Source organism: Mobula birostris, chromosome 3 (genome assembly GCF_030028105.1).
Source record: "Mobula birostris isolate sMobBir1 chromosome 3, sMobBir1.hap1, whole genome shotgun sequence".
NCBI classification, from domain to species: domain Eukaryota; kingdom Metazoa; phylum Chordata; class Chondrichthyes; order Myliobatiformes; family Myliobatidae; genus Mobula; species Mobula birostris.
The window spans coordinates 134705797-134727780 of NC_092372.1; the positions used below are offsets into that span (position 1 = coordinate 134705797).

The 21984-nt window shown below is 40.2% G+C and overlaps 1 protein-coding gene across 1 annotated transcript in view; it reads right to left on the reverse strand.

Moving 5' to 3' along the window:
* LOC140195287 (histone deacetylase 9-like) overlaps nucleotides 1–21984 on the reverse strand; it is a 700837-nt gene that overhangs the window by 220642 nt on the left and 458211 nt on the right. Inside the window, exons 5-7 of the mRNA XM_072253371.1 lie at nucleotides 18166–18407; nucleotides 16052–16202; nucleotides 7745–7868 (exon numbers count right to left, since the gene is read on the reverse strand). Coding sequence (XP_072109472.1) covers nucleotides 7745–7868; nucleotides 16052–16202; nucleotides 18166–18407 — 517 coding nt within the window. The remainder of the gene's footprint in view (nucleotides 1–7744; nucleotides 7869–16051; nucleotides 16203–18165; nucleotides 18408–21984) is intronic.

Genomic DNA, 21984 nt, shown 5'->3' on the forward strand with positions numbered 1-21984 from the left:
AGCAATGAATTCGAAATATTCACCACCCTCTTATTTAAGAAATTCCTCCATATCTCTGTTCTAAAGGAACATCCTTGTATTCTAAGAATGTGTCCTCTAATCCTAGACTCCCCAACTGTGGCAGATTTCATCTCCACATCCACAATATATAAGTCTTTCAGTATTCAGTAGGTTTCCATGAGATCCCCTCTCATTCTTCTGAACTCCAGTGAGTACAGGGCATGAATGCGCCTCATACTTTAACCCTTTCATTCCCAGGATCATTCTTTTTGGATATCCTCTGAACCTCCCCCTACCCCCCACCCAGTGCTAGTACATCTTTCTTAGGTAAGATAAGGGGCCCAAATCTGCTCAGAATAGTCCAAATATGGCCTGACTAATGCCTTATAAAGCCTCAGCATTACACCCTTGCTTTTATATTCTAGTCATCTCAAAATGAGTGCTAGCATTGCATTTGCCTTCCTTACCATCAACTCAACCCGCAAGCTAACTTTTAGAGAATTTTGTACGCAGACTCCCAAGTCCCTTTACATCTCTGATTTTTGAATTTTCTCCCCATTGAGAAAACAGTCTAAGCCTTTAGTCCTTTTACCAAAATGCATGACCTAATCACCTTCTATCAAAGTACATGACATAAGGCTAGCTTATCTTCTTATTTCATCTTTTCTCTTTTATTGCTCTTTTAGTTACCATCTTTTGGTTTTTAAAATCTTCTCAATCCTCTAGTTTCCCACTAATTTTTGCTATATTATATGCCCTCTCTTTTCATTTATGCTGTCTTTGACTTCCTTTTTCAGCCATGGTTGCTTCATACTACCTTCAGAAAACTTCTTATTTGGGATATATTTCTGCTGTGCCTTCTAAATTACCCCCAGAAACTACAGTCATTGCCGGCCTGCCATCATCCTTGGCAGTGTCTCCTTCCAATCAACTTTGGCCGGCTCCTCTCTCATGCCTCTGTAATTCCCTTTACTCCACTGTAATACTGATACTTTATTTCCTCCCTGTTAAACTGCAGGGTGAATTTTATCACACTATAATCACTGCCTCTAAAGGGTTCCTTTACTTTAAGCTCCCTAATCAAATATGGCTCACTACACAACACCCAATCCAACATTTCCTCTTAACTAGTCTGCTCAACCAAAGCTGCTCTAAAAAGTCATTTCATAGGCATTCTACAGGTTCCCTCTCTTGGAATCCAACACCAACCTGATTTTCCCAATCTCCCTGCATATTGAAATGCCCCATGACTATTATAATATTGCCCCTTTGACATGCCTTTTCTATCTCCTGTTGTAATTAGAATTGGAAGTATGTGTATCAGTCATGGTAAGACTGACTGAACCCTAAAGATAATCAACTCATTTGAACTTTGAAATGTCCAAAGATGAGGTCTGGTACCATACAAATTGAGACCCTTTTCACAAACTTTTAATTTTGGCATTTGCTAAGTCAGGGATAAAGCTAGGGGGAGGTTCTGGTGACTGAAGTGAAGAGTTAGTGGAACAGATATTAAGTGTCTCAAATTATGGAGGCAATGTTCTGGAGAAATTTCAATTAGGTGGGATCAGACAGTATATTGTGAACATTCTTTTGGAAAATCTTACCAATTGGCCATGCTTCCATTTCCAGCTTACAGGCAGAGATGGTGCATAAATAGAGAGGACCATGAAGGTATGAATGGTCAAGGGAGGCAAAGGAGTCCATAAAAGGATCAACTTGAATCATTTGACTGGGACAAATTCATGGATTCATCAATTGATCTGAGTGAGCATGCACAGTCATCACTAACTTCATTAACACCTATAAAAACATATCAGATATTCCCAAACCAGAAGCCCTGGATGAAGACGAAAATTAGTAGGCTGCTGAGGGCTAGATATGTCAAGACTAGTGATCCAAACACTACAAGTCCAAGTATGACCCAGAAATGCTATTGCTCGAGCAAAGAGGAAACTCTGGGTGAAGCTAGAGACACGTGGACAGAAGACAGCTGTGGCAGGGTTTGCACACCATCAGCTCCCGATGGGTGAATTCAAATGACAGAATCTGCAATGACACATCATTCTCTGATGGCATCAATGCCTTTTATACACACTTTGGGAGAGAGAATAATGACCCCATTGCACAAGTCCACCTACCACCCAATGACGCTGTGATCTCAGTCCCGGAGGCTGAAGACAGAACATTCTCAGGACAGCGAACCTTTGCAAAGTGTCAGGCCTTAATGACATACCTGGTTGAGTATAAAGACCTCTGCTGACCAACTGATTGGAGTGTTCAAGACATCTTCAACCTCTCACTTCTGCAGTCTGAGGATCCCACCTGCTTCAAGATAGTATCACTTTTACCAATACCCGAGAACAGCGGGATGACCTGTCTCAATTAATACCATCTGGTAGTGTTTACATCCGCCTTAATGAAATGCATCAAGAGGCTGCCACTGCTTCATATCAGCTCCTGTCTACAACAGATGTTATTTCATTGGCTTTCACTTCTGGTTTGGGCAACCCAGACAACTGTAGCATATGCTGACTGGCCACTTTATCAGGTACGCCGGTACTCTGCTTGTTAATGCAAATTTCTAATCAACCAATCATGTGGCAACAGCTCAATGCATAAAAGCATGCAGGCATGGTCAAGTGTTGTTGTTCAGACCAAACATCAGAATGGGGAAGAAATGTGACCTAAAAGAATTTGACCATGGAATAATTGCTGGTGCCAGACATAGTGGTTTGAGTATCTTAGAAATTGCTGATTTCCAGCACAGCAGTATTAGATTAGATTAGATTATGATCTTGCATCTAAAGTTTTCAGAGAATGGTGCAAGAAACAACAAAAAAAAACATCCAGTGATTGGCTGTTTTGTAGGCAAAAATGCCTTGTTAATGAGAGAGGTCAGAGGAGAATGGCTGGACTAGTTCAAGCTGACAGAAAGGCAACAGTAAGCCAAATAACCACACTACAATATTAGTGTGGAGAAGAGCAACCCTGGGTGTACAGCACATCAAACCCTGAAATGGATGGGCTACAACAGCAGTAGACCACAAACATACACTCAGGGGCCACTTTATTAGATACACGATGCACCCACTAAATTGGCCACTGAGTGTACATGTCAAGCTGTTGTTGCTCAGTGTACAATACCTTTTTTCCCTCCAAACCGACCATCAGGCTCCAAGTCCTGAGCCTCTATACCTCACTTCACCAATCCTCGACTTCCTCACTGGGATATCACAATTAGTATGGATGGAAAACTTTGCCTCCTCTTCCTCACTGACCATCAATCCAGGCACACCACAGTGCTGCGTGCTTGTCCCCCTCAACTCTCTCTAATCCTAAGATTGTGGGGCTACGCAATGGACTTTCTATCCTGCTCCTACTAAAATAGAGCAATGGATAAGTTTGAGATGGTTCAGAGTTTAGTGTTAAATGTTATCAATTTTAACTTGCCATCTAATGAAAGCACACATCCTAAGGGGAACATTTTTGAGAACCAAAAGCAAAGGAAAATTTAGACATAGAATGATTTAGCACTATAAGTTGCTGTGGTCAATACTGAAGTCAAAGTCGAGTTTATTTTTATATTCACAAGTACACGTAAGCACAGGTGCAATGAAAAACATCCTTGCAGCAGAATTACAGCCACAAAGCATCATATAAGCAATATTCACAAGTAAATAAAATAAACTTGAATTACATACAACTTTAATTAGAAAGAAACAATTAGAACAAAAAAAATCATTTCAATGCAAAGTGATCAGACTGGTCAAGTGAGGAGGAAGGTAGGTGGGAGGGGAAAGGGGGATGAAGTGAGAAGCTGGGAGGTGTTAGATAGAAAAGGTAAAGGACTAAAGAGAAGGAACCTGAGAGGCGAAGAGAGTAGACCATGGGAGGAAGGGAAGGAGAAGGGGCACCACGGGGAGGTGATAGACAGGTGAGACATGAAGAGGAGAGGCAAGAAGGGATCCAGAAGTGGATTAGAAGAAGAAAGAAGAGGGAGGAGGAGAAGATAAGTTGAGGATGGACGTCTGGGAAATGGAGTAGATGTGGGTAAGGTCAGCATCAATGGTGGAGGGAAGGAAACCACTTTCTTTGAAAAAGGAGGACATTTTTGACGTTCTGGAAGGAGAGCCTCATCCTGAGAACAGATGAGGTGGAGAGAAAGGAAATGAAACAAGGGAATGGCATTTATACAGGAGACAGGGTGGAAAGAATTATAGTCAAGATAGCTTTGAGAATCAGTAGATTTATAAAACATATCAGTAAGTAGTCTGTCTGCAGAGATGGAGACAGATCAAAAAGGGGAGAGAGAGAGAGGTGTCAGAAATGGACACATGAATTTGAGGGCAGGGAACGTTGATGAAATTAAGGAACACAACATGGATGCCTAAAGCACCAATGCAGTGCTCAGTGTGAAGTAGCACACAAAGAATTTGGGAGCATTACCAGTGAAAGCTTGTAGCATGGACAGTTTCACATTGCCAATGGACAGGCAGGCATTGCTGGATCGCATGTGGGTACACATGACTACACCTTGGGTTCGGAGAAAGTGTGAGGAATCGAAATAGAAATTGTTGAGTGTGAGGACCAGCTCTACCATCTGCAGGTTAGTGGTAGTGGAGGGTAACTGGTTAGGTCTTTTGTCTAGAAAGAAGCAGAAAGCTTTAAGACCTTCTTGATGGAGGATAGAAGTGAATAAGAACCATATATCCAATGTGAAAATGAGGCAGACAGGGCCAGGGAATTGAAAGTTGTTGAAGAGATTGGGACCAAGTCAAGTATCTTGGATGTAGGTGGGAAGGAACAGAACCAAGGGGGATAAACTGTCGTAATTACAGTTTTGTCAGCTGGTTCAAGAACTGAATAGTTGAATGGAAGTAGCCGAATCTGGTGATGTGGGACCTCAGGCTTCTGTACCTCCTGCTGGATGGTAGCTGTAAAAAGATGGCATAGCCCTGATGTTAGAGATCTTTTGATGCTGCATGGTGTCCTCTTGTGACAGTCCCTCCTTTAGATACTACCCAATGGTGGAAAAAGATGAGCCCATGATATATCTGACTAAAGTCCAGTAATCTCTTCAACTTCTTAGATTTTTGCACATCCAACTTGTCCTAACAGACCATGATACAACCAGGTAGGTTCCTGATTAGGTAAGGGGTGAAAGCAGGGGAGTGAGGATGACTAGAAAAGTTGGATCAGCCCATGAATAAATGGCGAAGCAGACTCGATGGGCTGATTGGTCTACTTCTGCTCCTATATCTTATCTTATGGTCAGTCAGAATAGTTTTAACAGTATATCCATAAAAGATTGTTAAGAGCTTTCTTACTGTCTAAAATTCTACTGATGGGGAAATTGACTATCCAGTTGCAGAAGGAGGTACAGATGACCAGACCTTGAAGTTTGGTGATTATTTTGGATACAATGATTGTGATAAACATTGAGTTGTGGTCAATGAACTGAAGCCTGATGTATGAGTTTCTGTTGGCCAGGTGATCTAGAGCAGAACGTAGAACCGGAAAAATCGTATCTGCTGTTGACCTGATATAGCGGTATGCAAACTGGAGCAGATCCAGGTCATCTCTGATGCAGGAGCTGATTTGCAACATAACCAACCTCTCAAAACACTTCATTATAGTAACTGGTATGGGATAGTAATCATTGAGGCAGATCACCACGCTCTTCTTGGGCACCTTTTCAGAGCAAACAAGATCTCAGACCATAGGAGAGAGAGTTTGAATTTGTCTGTAAATACTCCAGGCAGTTCATCTGCACAGATGTTTAGTACTTGGCCATGTACTTTGTCTGGTTGAGTTGCCTATCAGGAATTCACCTTCTTGAAAAATGCCCAGACAGCAGCCTTAGAAACTGAAATTATAGGGTCAACGAGAGATGACCTTGTAAACCAAGTGGGATATGACTTCTTTTTAAATGAGTCCGGTGAAATGGGATAGTTTTGCGATACTGAAATAGGAAGTAAGTGTCATCCTGAATCAACCAATAGAAGTCTTCTTTATTATTTAAAGGTGTCCTGCAATACTGAAATTACGTTGTTAGAAGTACTATCTTCTCCCACCTTCTGGTTATTCTCATCGGGGAGAAGGTACAGGAGCCTGAATACCTACATTCTACCCCTCCATCAGACTTCTGAACAGTTCATGAACCAATGAACACTGCCTACTACTATTATTTTTTGATTATGTTTTTATTTTGCATTTATAGTATTTTATGTCTTTGCACTGTACTGCTCGAGGAAACAAAGAATTTCACATCATTTAAAACAGTGACAATAATCCTGATCCTAAGTCTGAAATATCTCACATTACCTCCACTAAACACAAACAAGAATATAAGCTGATAGCAACACACACAAGTGCCGGAGGAACTTAGCAGACTAGGCAGCACCTATGGAAAAAAATACAGCTGACGTTTCATGTCACCTGCACACAAAATACTCTGCAGATGCTGGGGTCAAAGCAACACTCACATCACGCTGGAGGAACTCAGCAGGTCGGGCATTATCCGTGGAAATGAACAGTTAACGTTTCGGGCCGAGACCCTTCGTCAGGACTGAAGAGGGAAGGGGCAGAGGCCCTATAAAGAAGGTGGGGGGAGGGTGGGAAGGAGAAGGCTGGTAGGGTCCAGGTGTAAAACCAGTAAGAGGAAAGATAAAGGGGTGGAGGAGGGGAAGCAGGGAGGTGATAGGCAGGAAAGGTGAGGAAGGAATAGGGGAAAGCACAATGGGAAGCAGAAGGAGGCGGAACCATGAAGGAGGTAGTAAGCAGCTGGGGGAGGGGGCAGAGTGACATAGGGATAGGGGAAGGGAGGGGGAGGGAACTACCAGAAGTTGCAGAATTCTATGTTCATACCAAGGGGCTGGAGACTACCCAGACAGTATATGAGGTGTTGCTCCTCCAACCTGAGTTTGGCCTCATCATGGCAATAGAGGAGGCCATGTAAGGACATATCTGAATGGGAATATGAAGCCGAGCTGAAGTGGGTGGCAACTGGGAGATCCTGTCTGTTGTGGCGGACGGATCGGAGGTGCTCGATGAAGCAGTTGCTCTCTCCCCTCCCCCCATTTTTTAAATCTACTCCTCAGCCTTTTTTTTTCTCCAGTCTTGCCGAAACATCTCGGCCCGAAACATTGACTCAGATTTCCAACATGTGCAGATTTTCTCTTGTTTGTGATATAAGATGACAGTTTTATTCACCTCTATACCTCAGTTCCACAAAAGAAAATGAACCCAAAAAGCAACAACTGGGAGCCAATATTCTTTTATGTATTTTGCACTGGCATCAAAGGGTTGCCCTGAGCAACATTCCTCTCAGTATGTTAAAGAGATTAATTTCTTTCACATCAAATTAGATTTCACAGTGCACATGATATATTTAACTACAGTTTCTTCAAATTAATTCATCATAGCTGAGCATATTGCGACATCCTTAGAGACATCACACAGTTTAAATACAAATTCTGTCTCATTAAGTAATGTTGAAAATGGCTCAGTTATATAACTGATTTTTATCTCTTTATTTCAATTAAAATAACTTATTCAGTCTCACATTATTAATCAATCTACTCTAGTTTAACAAATGTCAGGCTTTGGCCAAATGAAGCATAGGCAAAACATGGAAAATAATGAATAAAGGACAAACGAAACCACTTTCTTGCAATTCAACATTGAAGTATGAAGTTTTGTTGTAAAACTTAATTGCTATTTGCTGGATGATGATACATACAGGTACCAGAGCTTGGGATGCTGTGAGACAGAATGACTCTGTCCACTCATTGAAGTCTCTTTGGCTGACTTGCTCAACAGGAACTCCTGAAGCTTCTGTTTCACCTCCGTACTGGCCATTGCACCTGAAAGAAATACTCCATTTAGTTTTTGTTACAAAGAATGAAGCATGCTAAGCAAACGTCATTTGGGAAAAAGTTTACGTTTAATTATGGGTGAAAGCACAGTATTAAATGTAAGCACATGAAGTAAAAGCACATGACTAGTAATGGAACTAGTGACTAAAGATGATTGAAATACTGATATATTACTTCAAATACTAACTATTAACATCAAATGTTAAACTTTTCATGTTCACTCAAGCACAGTGATAAAGAGGCACTTTTATAATCAGGTGATCAGGAAGTTTGTAGGACTTAGCAGTTATAATATTTGGACATCCTTCTGTTGTGCTGGACCATGCCAATACTGCAGCTTGACTGCTAATGTAGTCTTCCATTGGGAAAGAAGGTCCCAGCAGAGCAAGACATTAGGATTTGCCCCAGCTGTGCTGCACTCATAGATTAGCTGTGGCAGCAAGCAAGGCTCCGCTCCAGGCTCAACAGCTGTCAAAGCTGTCGGCCTTCGTGCATTTGTTATTCACAAGTACTTAGTAACCTTAAAACAAATTATAAAACAATTTATTTAATATTTATCACAGACTTAAGCACTGAAAATGAATCAAAAATATTAGGCCAGATTATATTTGATCTGACCTGCCTCTGATAGTTACTCTGCACAACTTCAGTCATCCAGCTGCTGAACATCTCCAGGCCTCATTGCATAGCCTCACTATGAGGCGGAGCAGAATGTGATTGGTGGCCAACCAAGAATCAGGAGGTGCATCCTGAGACCCTGATGCTCTTTGAAGGTTCATGCTAGTAAACCTGATAATTGTTTTATATGCCTCCTATTAGCAAGAACTTTTAAAAACAATTGGAGCAGATTTAAAATTAATGTAATCATTTCATTTAAAATTTAATTAATCATCTTTAATTAATTAAAAGAAAACAGTGAAAATATGGAACATTCTTAGGTATTCTTTTACCGTAAAGGTAGATTATCAACACCATTAATAGGAAGACCCCCCAGTCTCAATGGTGAGTCAGATTTCAGATATATCTGATCTCCAGTGCATTCCATAATTCAATGCTGTTGCATGCAGGTGTGGAAGTTGGGAACACTTTGGAGAGCACACCACAGCTAACAGCTAATCTTCCACAGAATATTTCAGGAAATACACAATACCACCTTATAATGCACAGGTCTTTCATTTCTGTTCAGCCTAGGCAAAGGAACTGGCTCTTTAATTGGGGGGGGGGGGGAGGAAACAAATCATCTTCTTTCCACTTCTCTGAAATGTACAATCTATGTCATCATGTGGCTAGCTATTCAGTTCCCATTTCTGGTCTGCTAACAGCTTAAATTATTTACAGCAAAGACATCAATAAGATTCAAACAGTATAGAAAAAAAAATACTGGGATGTTGCTGGTACTTGAGGAACTGAGTTATAGAGAAAGACTGAACAGTTCCTGACGAAGGGTGTCGGCCTGAAACGTCGACTGTGCCTCTTCCTAGAGATGCTGCCTGGCCTGCTGTGTTCACCAGCAACTTTTATGTGTGTTGCTTGAACAGTTTAGCATCTTTGTTCTCTGGAGTGTAGGAGAATGAGGGGAGGTTTAATAGATCTATACAAAATTATGAAGGGTATAGACAGGGTAAATGCAAGCAGGCTTTTCCAACTGAAGTTAGATGAGACTAGAACTAGAAGTCACAGGTTAAGGGTGAAACGTGAAATATTTAAGGGTAACCTGAGGAGAAACTCCTTCACTCAGAGGTAGTGCAAATGCGGAATGAGCTGCCAGTGGATGCAGGCTCGACTGCAACGTTTAATAGAAGTTTGGGTAAGTGCGTGAATGGGAGGGGTATGGAGAGTTGTTGTCCAGGTACAAGTCTTTGGGACTAGACAGTATAACTGTTATTCTTCCTAGTCCTATTACCTCATGTTTTCCTTAAATAATTCACATTTCACCCTTAACCTATGACCTCTAGTTCTAGTCTCACCAACCTCAGTGGGAAAAGCCTGCTGGCATCTGCACTATCTATACCCTCATAATTTTGTATAACACTATCAAATCTCTCCGCATTCTCCTACAGTCCAGGAAATAAAGTTCTTACCTATTCAGCCTTTCACTATAACTCAGTGAAATATACTTAAAAATATTGAAATAGATTTAAATAAATAATGTAAAGTAACTGGAGCAATTAACTGCACTTATCTTTCTCCAGAGGGATGTCAATATTATTCAAATGAATGGGTTCCTATTTTTATGCCAGTCTTTCATGGCAAAGTGAATTAAGATTCTCTTCAGGAAACTTCTCAGTGGCTGAAATCAATGGCAAGCCCAGCTATGAAACTGAAGTTCTTACAAGATCTGACCTTGGACTTGTCCGGGAATCAGCTATTTCAATAATGAGACAAGGTACTATGTGACCTATTGATGTGGAATGTGCTGAGTGCCAGGAGATCACTTTGGAAGATCAGCTGCAGGGAAGTAGGATTTTGTTCATCTGGTACAGGGACAAATAAAGTAAAATGTGGTATTTTTCTGATACTCTGTTTATCTTTTACAATTTCTCCTTCAGTAAACTTTTCTAGTACATTTGCCTGATCATTATTCTGTATGGGTTAATAATCTCTTATTCCACTTCCTGGGTGTTGGGCATGTTCACCAGCAGCACTTCACTCACTCTTTCAATAAGGAAGCTTTTAGCTTTAAAAGGAAAGCAGAACCTTTTGAATTGGCAATAGATGCTCTGAAAATCAATATAATGTGCCGTCTCTTTAGATTGGTTGTGGAGAAGTTTCTTGATGCTGGGTCTTAATTGTTTAATAGTCAATTGTCCTGGATTGATCCGCTAAAATTGTGAGTAATTATATAAGGGTTGCTGGGGTTGGAACAGGGGGTGGCAGTGGAGTTGTCTGGTCCCAACTGATCTTGCTAATAAATTAAAGAACCAGACGGGGAGTGGGGGGGAAGAAACCTACATCAGCAATCACAACATTGATTGGTTCCCATTGAGAATAAAACTTTTATGGGTATAATACAATAGATGGTAGGAACATATGAAACTAATGTGCTGATGTTCTGATTTTCTTAATTCCTGTTATTTTCAGCATTTGTAAGCAATGGCTACCAACTTTAACTGCAATATATATGGCAAGACATTGGCATCACTGAAAATGGCATAGTTTTACCCTGGATCTCCTTGAAACCTTTTTCTTTTCTCCTTTCTTTACTTGGGCAGCACAGTAGCATAGTGTAATGCGCCAGCGACCCAGGGTCAATTCTGCCAATGTCTGTAAGGAGTTTGTACATTCTTCCTGTGACCGCCCGGGCTTCCTCTGGGTACTCTGGTTTCCTCCCATATTTCAAAGACGTACAGTTAATTGGTCACATGGGTGTAAGTGGGCAGTACAGGCTCATTGGTCTAGAAAAGCCTATTACTGTGCAGTATCTTTGAATAAATAGAATTCCCTAGAGCTAACGACCTTCCTGTGTGTGAGCAAAGTTGCGGCTTTTCACTTATGAACTAGAACAGATGTTGGCACACTATGTGACTGTTCAGAGACATCATAGCCAAGTCTACTCCTACACTTACCTGACCCACATTCATGTATAGTATAGCCAGCATCAATGGAATGAGAACTGACATATTCTTAACAGAAGCCTAGAAATCGTTAGGAACAGAAAGGTTGCTGTGCCTTTCATAAAGATAGCTGAGCAAATGCCTCGTTATTTTCCCAGCTGAAATCAGCAAACATAAGAGTGGAAATAACTAAATGCCATCCTCTATATTTATCGATTGTGATCTTTGAAACAACGAACATTCAGATCATTAGGTAATTAAAGGGCTGTTTAGATTAATTAACTTCAAAGTTCAAAATAGATTCATTATCAAAGCACATACTGTATACTTCACCACATACAGCCTTAGGATTTGTTTTCTTGCAGGCATTCCCAGTAATCCAAGAAACATAATAGAATCAATTAAAGACAATGCCCAACAGGACCGACTTGGTGCAAAAAGCAACAAACAGTGCAAATACAAAAAACAGAAAGGAAACAATAACAATAAATAAATTAGCAATGAATATTGAAAACATGAGATGAAGAACCCTTGGAAGTGAGTCCATAGGTTGTAAACAGTTCAGTGATTGGATGAGTGAAGTACTTTGCACTGGTTCAAGAGCCTGATGGCTGAGGGGTAATAACTGTTCCTGAACTAGGTGGTGTGGGTCCTGATGCTACTGTGCCTTCTTCCTGATGAGGCCCCTGCCCTCCTTTAAATTGGTCTTACCAATCATTCTCAAGCGCCGATTGATTGCTGGTCAAAGCTCTATTACGCTGCTGTGACCCTCTCCTGGCTTTTACCCATAAGCAGTTGATCTGATTGAAGTCCCCTCCTCTCCAAACTTCTGATGCATGAATTGGCCACTGATCAAAGCTCATCAAAGTAGATGTGCTTAATGGTAGGGTGGGCTTTACCTGTGATGGACTGGTCTATATCCACTACTTTTTCTAGGATTTTACGCTCAAGGGAATTGGTGTTCCCATATCAAGTAGCGATGCGGCCACTCAATGTACTCTCTGCCACACATCTGTTGAAGTCTGTCAAAGTTTTAGATGTCATGCCAAATCTTTGCAAACTTTTAAGTACAGGTGCTGCCATGCTTTCTTTGTAATTGCAATTACATGCTGGGCCCAGGACAGGTCCTCTGAAATGATAACACCAAAGGACTTAAAGTTGCTGACCCTCTTCACCTCCAATCACCTGATGAGGACTGGCTCATGACCTCCAGTTTCATCCTCCTGAAGTCAATAATCAGAACCTTGGTCTTGCTGACATTGAGTGAGAGGTTTATGTTGTGGCACCACTTAGCCAGGTTTTCAGTCTCCCTCCTACATGCTGATCTGCCACCACCTTTGATTCGGCCAAGACAGTGGTATCATCAGCAAACTTAAATATGGCATTAGAGCTGTGCTTTGCCTCACACTTATGAATGTAAAGCAAGTAGAGCAGGGGGCTAAACATACAGCCTTGTGGTGCATCCGTACTGATGGAGATCATGGCGCAGATGTTATTCCCAATCTGACCGGACCAGGATCTGCAAGTGAGGAAATCAAGGATCCAAATGCACAAGGAGGTATTGAGGCCTAGGTCTTGAAATTTATTGAATCTTTTTGAGTGGATGACGCCACTGAATGCTGAGCTGTAGTTGATAAAGAACATCCTGATATATGCATCATTACTGTTCAGCAATGATGGATTGAGTGAAGAACCAATGAAATGGCATCTGTTGTGGATCTGTTGTGATGGTAGACAAATTGGAGAGGATCCAAGTCACTTCACAGGCAGGAGTTGATATGTTTAATCAGCAACCTTTCAAAACCTTCATCACGATGAATGTAAGTGCAACTGGATGATAATCATTGAGGCAGGTTACCACATTCCTCTTAGGCAGTGGTATAATTGAAGTCTGCTTGAAGCAGGTGAGTACCTCAGACTGCTGAAATTTGGAAAGAAAATGCAGCACACGTACTGTCTTGTAGCATAAGTAAAGTATGTCCAATTGTTGCTGATAGCATAACTGAAAGATGGTACAAATGGTATTAAACAAATCAGTGATCACCATGTTGGGTGGAGCAACTAAATGGCAAAATGCTATTAGGCTTTTGAAAAATGTCACATGTCCTGTGGTTCTATTGCCACCACACTGCTATGAAATTCATTTACTATTTGTGTTTTTCCCAAAAATAGGCTTCCTCTTGCACTCTGAAAATGTCAAATCTGTTATTAATTTAACATCAATACCTTTGCCAAACAGAAACATCATTTAAATGAATCAGAAGCCAATTGACTTTAGGAAAGAGTGAACCATGCACCAAATTAATTCATGCTAATGAAATATGTGGGTCCCTATTGGATCTATGTATTGACCCCTTTCAACAAGCATAGAAACTTCAAAGAAATGAATTGTCCCCTAAAGACAAGCTTCCCACTGATGCATTTGTTCAGTTCCTTTTTTTCTGTGCTACATAGATGAGTACTTTTAAAGTACAAGCAGTGAAGTAACTGCAAAGTCTGAAGGCTTTACTGTTGTCACACAGTTATTAACAATTGCGTTTGCTGGCGTCAGAAGCTGACCTTTTTCCACTGAGTACTGGCTGAAAATATGTACCAGGATAGAGCATTTGGAACCACTTTATACTTAAATTGTTTCCTGGCAGCACTGTTTATATATCAGAATAACTGTGTGATGTCTAACACTCACATATATTTTGTTGCATATTGTGCAACTATTGGTATTTACTGAAAGTTCCCTTCACTATGTCGATGGTTTTCACAATTTTCAATCAGCAAAGCTCACACCCAACGATCAAGGCATGTTATTAATAAAAATAGAAGAAAACTGACAATGGTACCGTTATTGTTAGTATGTTATTGGGTTTTGAATCTGATATTCCATCACATCTGGCAGGATTCTTGGAATAATAACTGGTGCCAACTGGTGCCTTCTACATATTTACTAAAATAAGCAGAAAATTATAAGGAACTGTTATACAATTAATACATAATTAGTAATTCCCCATCACTTGTGAAAGATGGTGCCAATAAGGTGAGACTCGCTGCGTGGAGCTCCAATGGGAATTATCAAATATTCCCATTCTGGATTACTACAGGTGAAATTCACAGTCACAGCCATGGTACTTCAGTAAGCAGCACTGTTCTAAGATGGTTTAAAAAAAGATCCATGAATACTCAAAATTGATGGATCCTGGACTGCAGACTCAGGTCACGAGTGCAGTTTCCTTTTTGAAAATAAAGGAAGCAAGGAAAGGATGCTGGGCTACATGTACGATTGAAACATCAAGGCTTTAGACCCCACCCGCCTCTCTCTCAACTATCTTGCTAGTAAATGTACAGTCTCTGGAAAATAAAATTGAAGACCTCAGAGCAAGATCGATGTACCAGGGGAACATCAGGGACTGTTGTGCATTTTGCTTCATGGAAACATGGCTCAATCCTACCATTTTGGATGCAGCACTGCAGCTCGAGGGTTTTTCCATTAACTGAACAGATAGGTCACCTTTTGTGTCTTCTAAAGGTAGAGGAGGTGGAGTACACTCAGGATTAACTCATTGTGGTGCATAGATATGGGAGTTCTGTCTCAGTCCTGCTTGTCGATCTGGAAAATCTAGTGGTCAAGTGTCATCCTTTCTATCTGCCGAGGGAGTTTTCCACCATCATCCTGGTACTGGTGTACATTCCACTTCTGGTCAACATCAGGCAGACACTGAAGCAGCTAAGCTCCATGATCAGCAGGGATAAAATAGAGCCTTCCCGATAATTATGGCAGATTTCAACCAGGCAAGCTTCAAAACTAACTTAAAAGGTAGAATTGGCTGCTGATGATGTGCTGAAGGCATTTCCTGTCTCTGTATAATCAATAGCAATGCCATGAGTCAAGTAGTCATTCAATGATATTATCATACTTCTGTGATTTATCACAGAAGTATTCAGATAATTATATTTCTTTCTTGTGAAAAGATTTAGCAATGGAGGAGTATCACAGCCAAGCCTGATCCTATAACAGTTATTTGTGGACTATCCTTGCAATTTTCCTGCTCAACTGCTGTAGCACATGGAAGATCATTGAGTATAGTCAAATATCCCCAATGTTCTACTTATCAAGTTTCTAGAAAATTATATAGAAGTCAAGAGTAGAATGTTGATTTTTCCCCTCCTCCTCTGTCCAAAGCTGCTAAATTAAATTATAAAATTCAGAGATAAAGGAAAAGGTCAGGAAATAACAATTAAAATAAAAGCTGTTTCTTATTTACCAGAACTATTTATTTTAATAAAAGCAAAATTGACCATTGGCATTCTGAATTAATAATCCGGACACAAAAGGCATCAAAGTATATGGAGAGAAAGCAGGGAAATGGTACTGAAATGGAGAATCAGCCATGCTAACGTTGAATCACAGAGAAGGCTCAAAGGGCCAAACCACCTGCTTGTGTTTGATTTTTCCTAAGTTCCTATTCTTCTGATTGGATCAACCATATTGTACTGCATCGTTGCTACTGCAGGCTCCACTAACAGCTGCGATCAATATTCGACTCTAAAGAATTCTGTGGATTTTTCATACAAAGTAATTTAAACAGTAAGTGCAAGACTGGATTAAATGACTTAAGTACATACTTTCTCTGCCCCTTTCTTTGTTTCGAAGTGACAGAAGATGTTGCTCATGTAGTTGTCTTCCGAGCTCTTGCTGCTGCCGCTGTTTTTCCAGTTTACGTTCCTGCTCCACAATCTCCTGCTGATGTTGTACAGCTAGCAATTCCTGTTGTTGCTTTCAAATGGAGACAACAGCATTTAGGACACAAACATTACAAAGGAGTTAATCAATTTTACGATTATCTCTTGAGCAGTGGTCAAAGGAGTGGCTCAAGCTACTGTGTGTTTGGTCTCCACCACAGCATGCTGAGTTTGAGTTGCTGGGCTGCTGGTTATTTACATTCGCCTGCCATGGTGAGACAAGCTTCACTTTCATCAGCCTTGGTTTGCCCCTGAACTGAAGCAGAACAAGGTGATTCACCTTGTGGTGAAGAAGCTATAGATCGTCTGCACTGTTAAAATTTCACTGCTTGTTTCATACAGCATATTGTATTGTCAGTAGGCATGAAAAGACCAAGGGCAAGTTGGTTCAGCAAGATGGATGCCCTGGCTGTAAAGATGCTTACTTTGAAGAACACAGACAACATGGATAGTCACATTTTCTTAGATGTACCAGGATGCTAAATATCACAAGTTTTTAATTTAATTTGATGAGCAAATTTGACTTCTATCATTATTTTCAGTAATCGGCATGAATATTTTGCCAGGTGTAAGTTTTAAATAAGTATTACATTTTGTTAAAGTGTCAGAAATCAATTAATTAACAATACAAAATTACCTGTAATTTACCAGTTCACCCCCAACCCACACTCATAGCTCTTCCTCAATTTTGAAAATAACCTTGCTGGACTACACCGTGAGTCTAACATCAGACAACAATGAGAAAATCAACTGAGTGGAAAGTTGGGGTTTCTGTGTTTGTGCACACTCACATAAGGAGACCTGAAACTGCACTGTTGATGGCAGTTCCATGCAGTATTGCAGCTTTGGAGTGGAAATTTTGGACCAATTTTAGGAAATTAATCTTAAATAAAATTTGAAAGACCTCAGTTGTTTTGAAATGCTATAATCTTGCAGTTATGACAGGGATGCGAATGCAATTGCTTGTTCGTGGGAAATGATACCTATTCTAAAATATGCCATTTTGTGCAATGGAATAACAGAGCAATAGGTAAATTTTTAATAAATATTTATACTATAATAAATTTGCAAGTCGGAGCACAAATTCAATTATTGGACAAATCTTATCAAGTGTGATTTAAGTAAGGTTAAATAAGGCTAATGTTATAGCCGCACAGGCATGAAGTTTTTGACATTGTCTCAAGCCAAACTCTACCATGATCTGACTTACCTAATCAGGGCTGCTTTTTATTGAGAGGATCTGTCTCCTGGTTGAAACCTCAAAAATGAAGTAATAACCAGTGATCAACTGGGAAACCATGTGTCGGTGTTGCCGTTTCTCTGTGGCATCTGATGAAGGAATCACAGCTTAAAGCAGTTGCTGAGCTCCCAAGAGCTATGTGCTCAATCCTTCTGAACTGTGAGACAGCAGAGGTTCTGAATCTGCCCTAACAGCAGACTGAGAGGATGATAGGAGTGGAAGCCCCATCAGTCCTTCAAAGTCTGTAACTTTCTCTAGCCCAGTGACTTTCCAAGTGGGGGTTGAAACCATTGGGTGGGTTGTGGGATGTAAACAAATAATAAACATTGACTCTTTATTCCTCTCCATAGATGCTGTCTGACCTGCCAAGTTCCTCCAGCAATTTGTGTGTGTAAACAAGTAATTACTTCCACTCGTTTAAATAATTTCCAATTTGCAGACTGGAGAACTTGTGTGTGGGTGTACATCATGTGGGTGAACTACTTGGTTAAAGTAGTTACGCAGAAGAAGTGCTGGAAATCTACTGCATAACACCAGGATGAAATAGCTGGCAAAAACAAAATAACGGTGACATTGTTTTCATTTAAAAAAACAGTAATGTCACAACAAAAGGTATTTTACACCCATGGTTGTATGGAAAAGCACTTTGCTGTGATCTATTTAACAATGTCGTTAAACTGTTAATAATAAATCTCAAAGTACTTCATTGCTCATCTCTTTCTCCATTTGTAGTGCATTTTGTTTGGGTTTGATGTACCTTGAGGTGCTCTTGAAGCTGGACTTGGTGCTGCCTGGTGAGGGTTTCATGTTGTTTCTGGAACTCAGCGAAGAGAAGCTGTTTCTGAAGTTGGTGTTGATGCTGTAGAAGGAGCAGTTCTTGCTGCAGCTGGGTCTCCCTGGCAGCCGCGTCCACCACAGGCATTGCAATCTGCAGATCAGATCTTAAATCTACTGGGGTTGTTGATTGTAGCGCCAATGGCAGTGGAGAGCTGACTTCAACTATTTAGAGAAAAGGAATACATAGCATTGTTTCTTTTGAAAATGTTTATATTTAAATTTATCATGTACATTTTCCTAATCCATAGACCCTCACACCAGCTATCAAAACAAGGAAAACAATTTTAGGTGTTGTAACCTGAATTAATTTCATTGGCAAGAGGTAGTAGGTCAAACAAGTTAACAATGTGACACACATTCTGAGTTTGTGAAGAAATATTAAACAATGACAGATAAAAAGCTCAAAAAGAAAAAAAAAGAGATCAAATGAAAGGGAAATATTTCTAACATTGAGTGGTTTTCACAAACGCAGGAAATTCCAAGGCTCAGTGCTTGTGAAACTCAAATGCAGAGAAATGCAGCCAACCTGTGTGTGACCACTGTTTTAATAATAATGGTTGAATGATATTCCCTTAAGCAAATGGAAGTTCCAAATGGGAGAAATTAGCTCCTGATTTACAATGTACAACAAAGTCAAAATCTACCTTTGGAATTATTTCCCCGGAGGCCAGGGTGACCCAAGGCAGGACCCTATCTGCATAATGCTCCACCTGCTGGCTCAACTAAGAACTGCCACCCAGGAATACAACTTCAAATGATTCAAATCAACATGAATTCTCAAAATCTCGTAAAATAGATAGATATTTAAAGCTGAGGTTGAAAATATTGAACAAAATACTTTTAAGAGTTAGGTAATATATTTTCTCAATACTGTTCTGCGGTCTAATGGGAGGTGGCTTTCTGGCAGTGGATTGTGCACTTGTTATTGAACCTGTTTAATTTTTGCTCCTAAGTCCAACTAATGTATACAAATAAAATTTGAAATGTGTTAAAAATTGAGTACAAGATGCTAAAAGCTGCTACCTCTGAAATTTTGACCAGTGTTTTATCCTGTTATTTTCTTTAATGAGCAACTAAATTTGTGTGAACCTTGATTACAAGATTAAGTATTTTCAAGAGAAAGTTTCTGATAAATACTGTGTAGCTTACGATGGGAGATGATCATTTGTCAATTTGTTCACTGATGTGCACATGTGATCCAATAATATATTCAGATTTGCATCTACCAAATGTGACAAAGAAGTAACTGAAAATTATTGAATTTTAGTACAATTTCATGCTGGTTTAAAGCAGATTTACATTTAGCCATTGAACATAAGATTTTATTGTTTAGATACCCTACTGCTGGCTCCTGGGAAGTCCTCAGCAAGCACATCCTGATTGCTGGCTGTCCCTAAAGTACACAGACCACACATAATAGATAAATGAGGGCTGATAGCCAACCCTTTGTGTACTCGGCCTGTTTGGCAGCTTTCAATGTATGCACCTGTTTTCTGCTACGCCACATCTGAAATAATATTTTTTTGCTGTAAATCTGAAATGCTGATTTATGCTCCATTTTGCCCATTTTGTGGCAGTATCCCTTCCTCTTCTGAGATCACTTTGTGGTCGGTCTAGTAAAACTCAGGCTGTCACAGAGTTCATCTAGACATGTGTTTGATTACTGATATGTCCAGATACAATATCCAACTTGGAAATCCCAGTGATGGAAAAAAAAGTCTACCACCCTTTAAGCAAGGGTTTGATGTGTTGCTGCATGACACAGTGAGATCATGACATCTCTGTGGGACAATGCTATTTTGTCTTTCTTCAGGTGCTTCAACTTGTACAGGGCCAGCAAAATGCTATCAAACCAATCACACGACACCCCCACATCCCACTCCAAAACCAACATATATCCATACGCACACACAATTCATCAATTGACTCCCTCCAGTTTAACAGCCTCTCGAGTATTCTGGACATCAAAGGAGTGAAGGAACATGTCTAAAATAATGGACGTCTTAAGGGAATTTTGGTCAGCCAAGAGCATTCCATTGTCTCTCTCTCTCTCAAGCTCATAAAATATTAAAGCATGCTTTTTTTGAAAGCTTACATAAAATGTGGTAATTAGGGTTATTTTCTCACAGCCTCTTGAATAAAAATCATTTTGAATCAACATTCAGATTATATCAGATTGTCTTAATTAAATTAATAGAATGCACTCAATGGAAAGTAAACTATTAGCTTTCTGGGGGTATATTAGCTGCTTTGTCTATATTATAGTTATCAATAGGGAAAACAAACCAAGAGAAAAAGAAAACATGTTTCCACAAACCAGTAGGCATCATAGGTCCAATTCATTGGACTGTAGTCTATATATATATTCCAGCATTTGGGACTAAATATAACCCAGTTTACTGGAAAAGTTTAAATACTGCATGATAAGTGCAGGGAAAGCAAATGAATATTTTATTGCAGCAGGAGATTGCAATCACCAAACTGTGCTGTAAATGGGAAGACTGTGGTCCAAAGGCTGAGTCACAGTTACTCATTGCAGGACTGCTTGTCCTTTGTATATCACAAATGCCATCCATTCAAAACATATGTAGGACACAGCACATTAAAAGTTGGTTTGAATGAAGTTGAACCACTCAGGGAGAACTGCTAACAGAAGGAACTGGGAATCTGTAATTTTCTCTGACACCACTTTACATTTTTTTTAGCATGTCACACCAGTCAGTCAGCCATTCTTGTCTGGTGCGTGATGTCAGGATTGGTCCCCTTTCGGATTAATCGGGTCACGACATGAACGTTCCTGACTCAACCCTTTTTTTTACGAGGCCAAGTGGCTAGCTCGACACTCAGCCCAGCACAGATGGAAAGCTTGCTTGGGGGTGGCCGGACTCAGATTCGAGCTCGGGAGCCTTCGCTCCGGAGTCCAGCGCTGATCCCGTTGTGCCACCAGCTGGCCACCAGTTTACATGAATTAGTTGTATTTTTGGTCTATTTGAAAGATTGATAAAAAATTACGAATATGTAAGATACACTCAGTGGCCACTTTAATAGGTACACCTGTGCTAATTTATGCAAATTTCTAATCATCCAGTGAATAGCAGTTCTGTGGATGAAAATGCCTTGTTAATGAGAGAGGCCAGAGGAGAATGGCCAAACTGGTTCAAGCTGACAGGAAGCCGACAGTAACTCAAGTAGCCATGCATTACAACGGTGGTGTGTTGAAGAGCATCACTGAATGCACAACAGGTCATACCTTGAAGTGAATGAGCTACAACAGCATAAGACAATGAATGTACAGTCAGTGGTTTATACACAGGAGGCACTTAATAAAGTGGCCACTGACTGTATCTAACAAATAGAAATTAATAAATTAGCTATTTTAAAATCAATTTACTTTCAATTTACTTTGTGATTCAGTTGCCAACAATCTTCTTTTTCCACTTTATTACCAGTCCTCTTTTTCTCGATGTTGCTTTTCAGAGAGCACAAGACTGGTTCCTATTTTGGCATTGGAATAACAAACTGCTCTACCTCCAATTTGCTTCACTTTGCAAAGCAAGTGCTTGACTCTTGTTCAGTACTCCCCTATTTCAGGTGATCTTCTGGTCAGCAGAAAGAAAGCAGGGAACATCTCCGAGCACCTCATGCTAATATATTGGAGCCTAATCACATCCATAATTTAAGAACCACAGCTGGAACTCTGCACTAATCTGAACGATCAGTCCTTCTTCCAACTGTATCG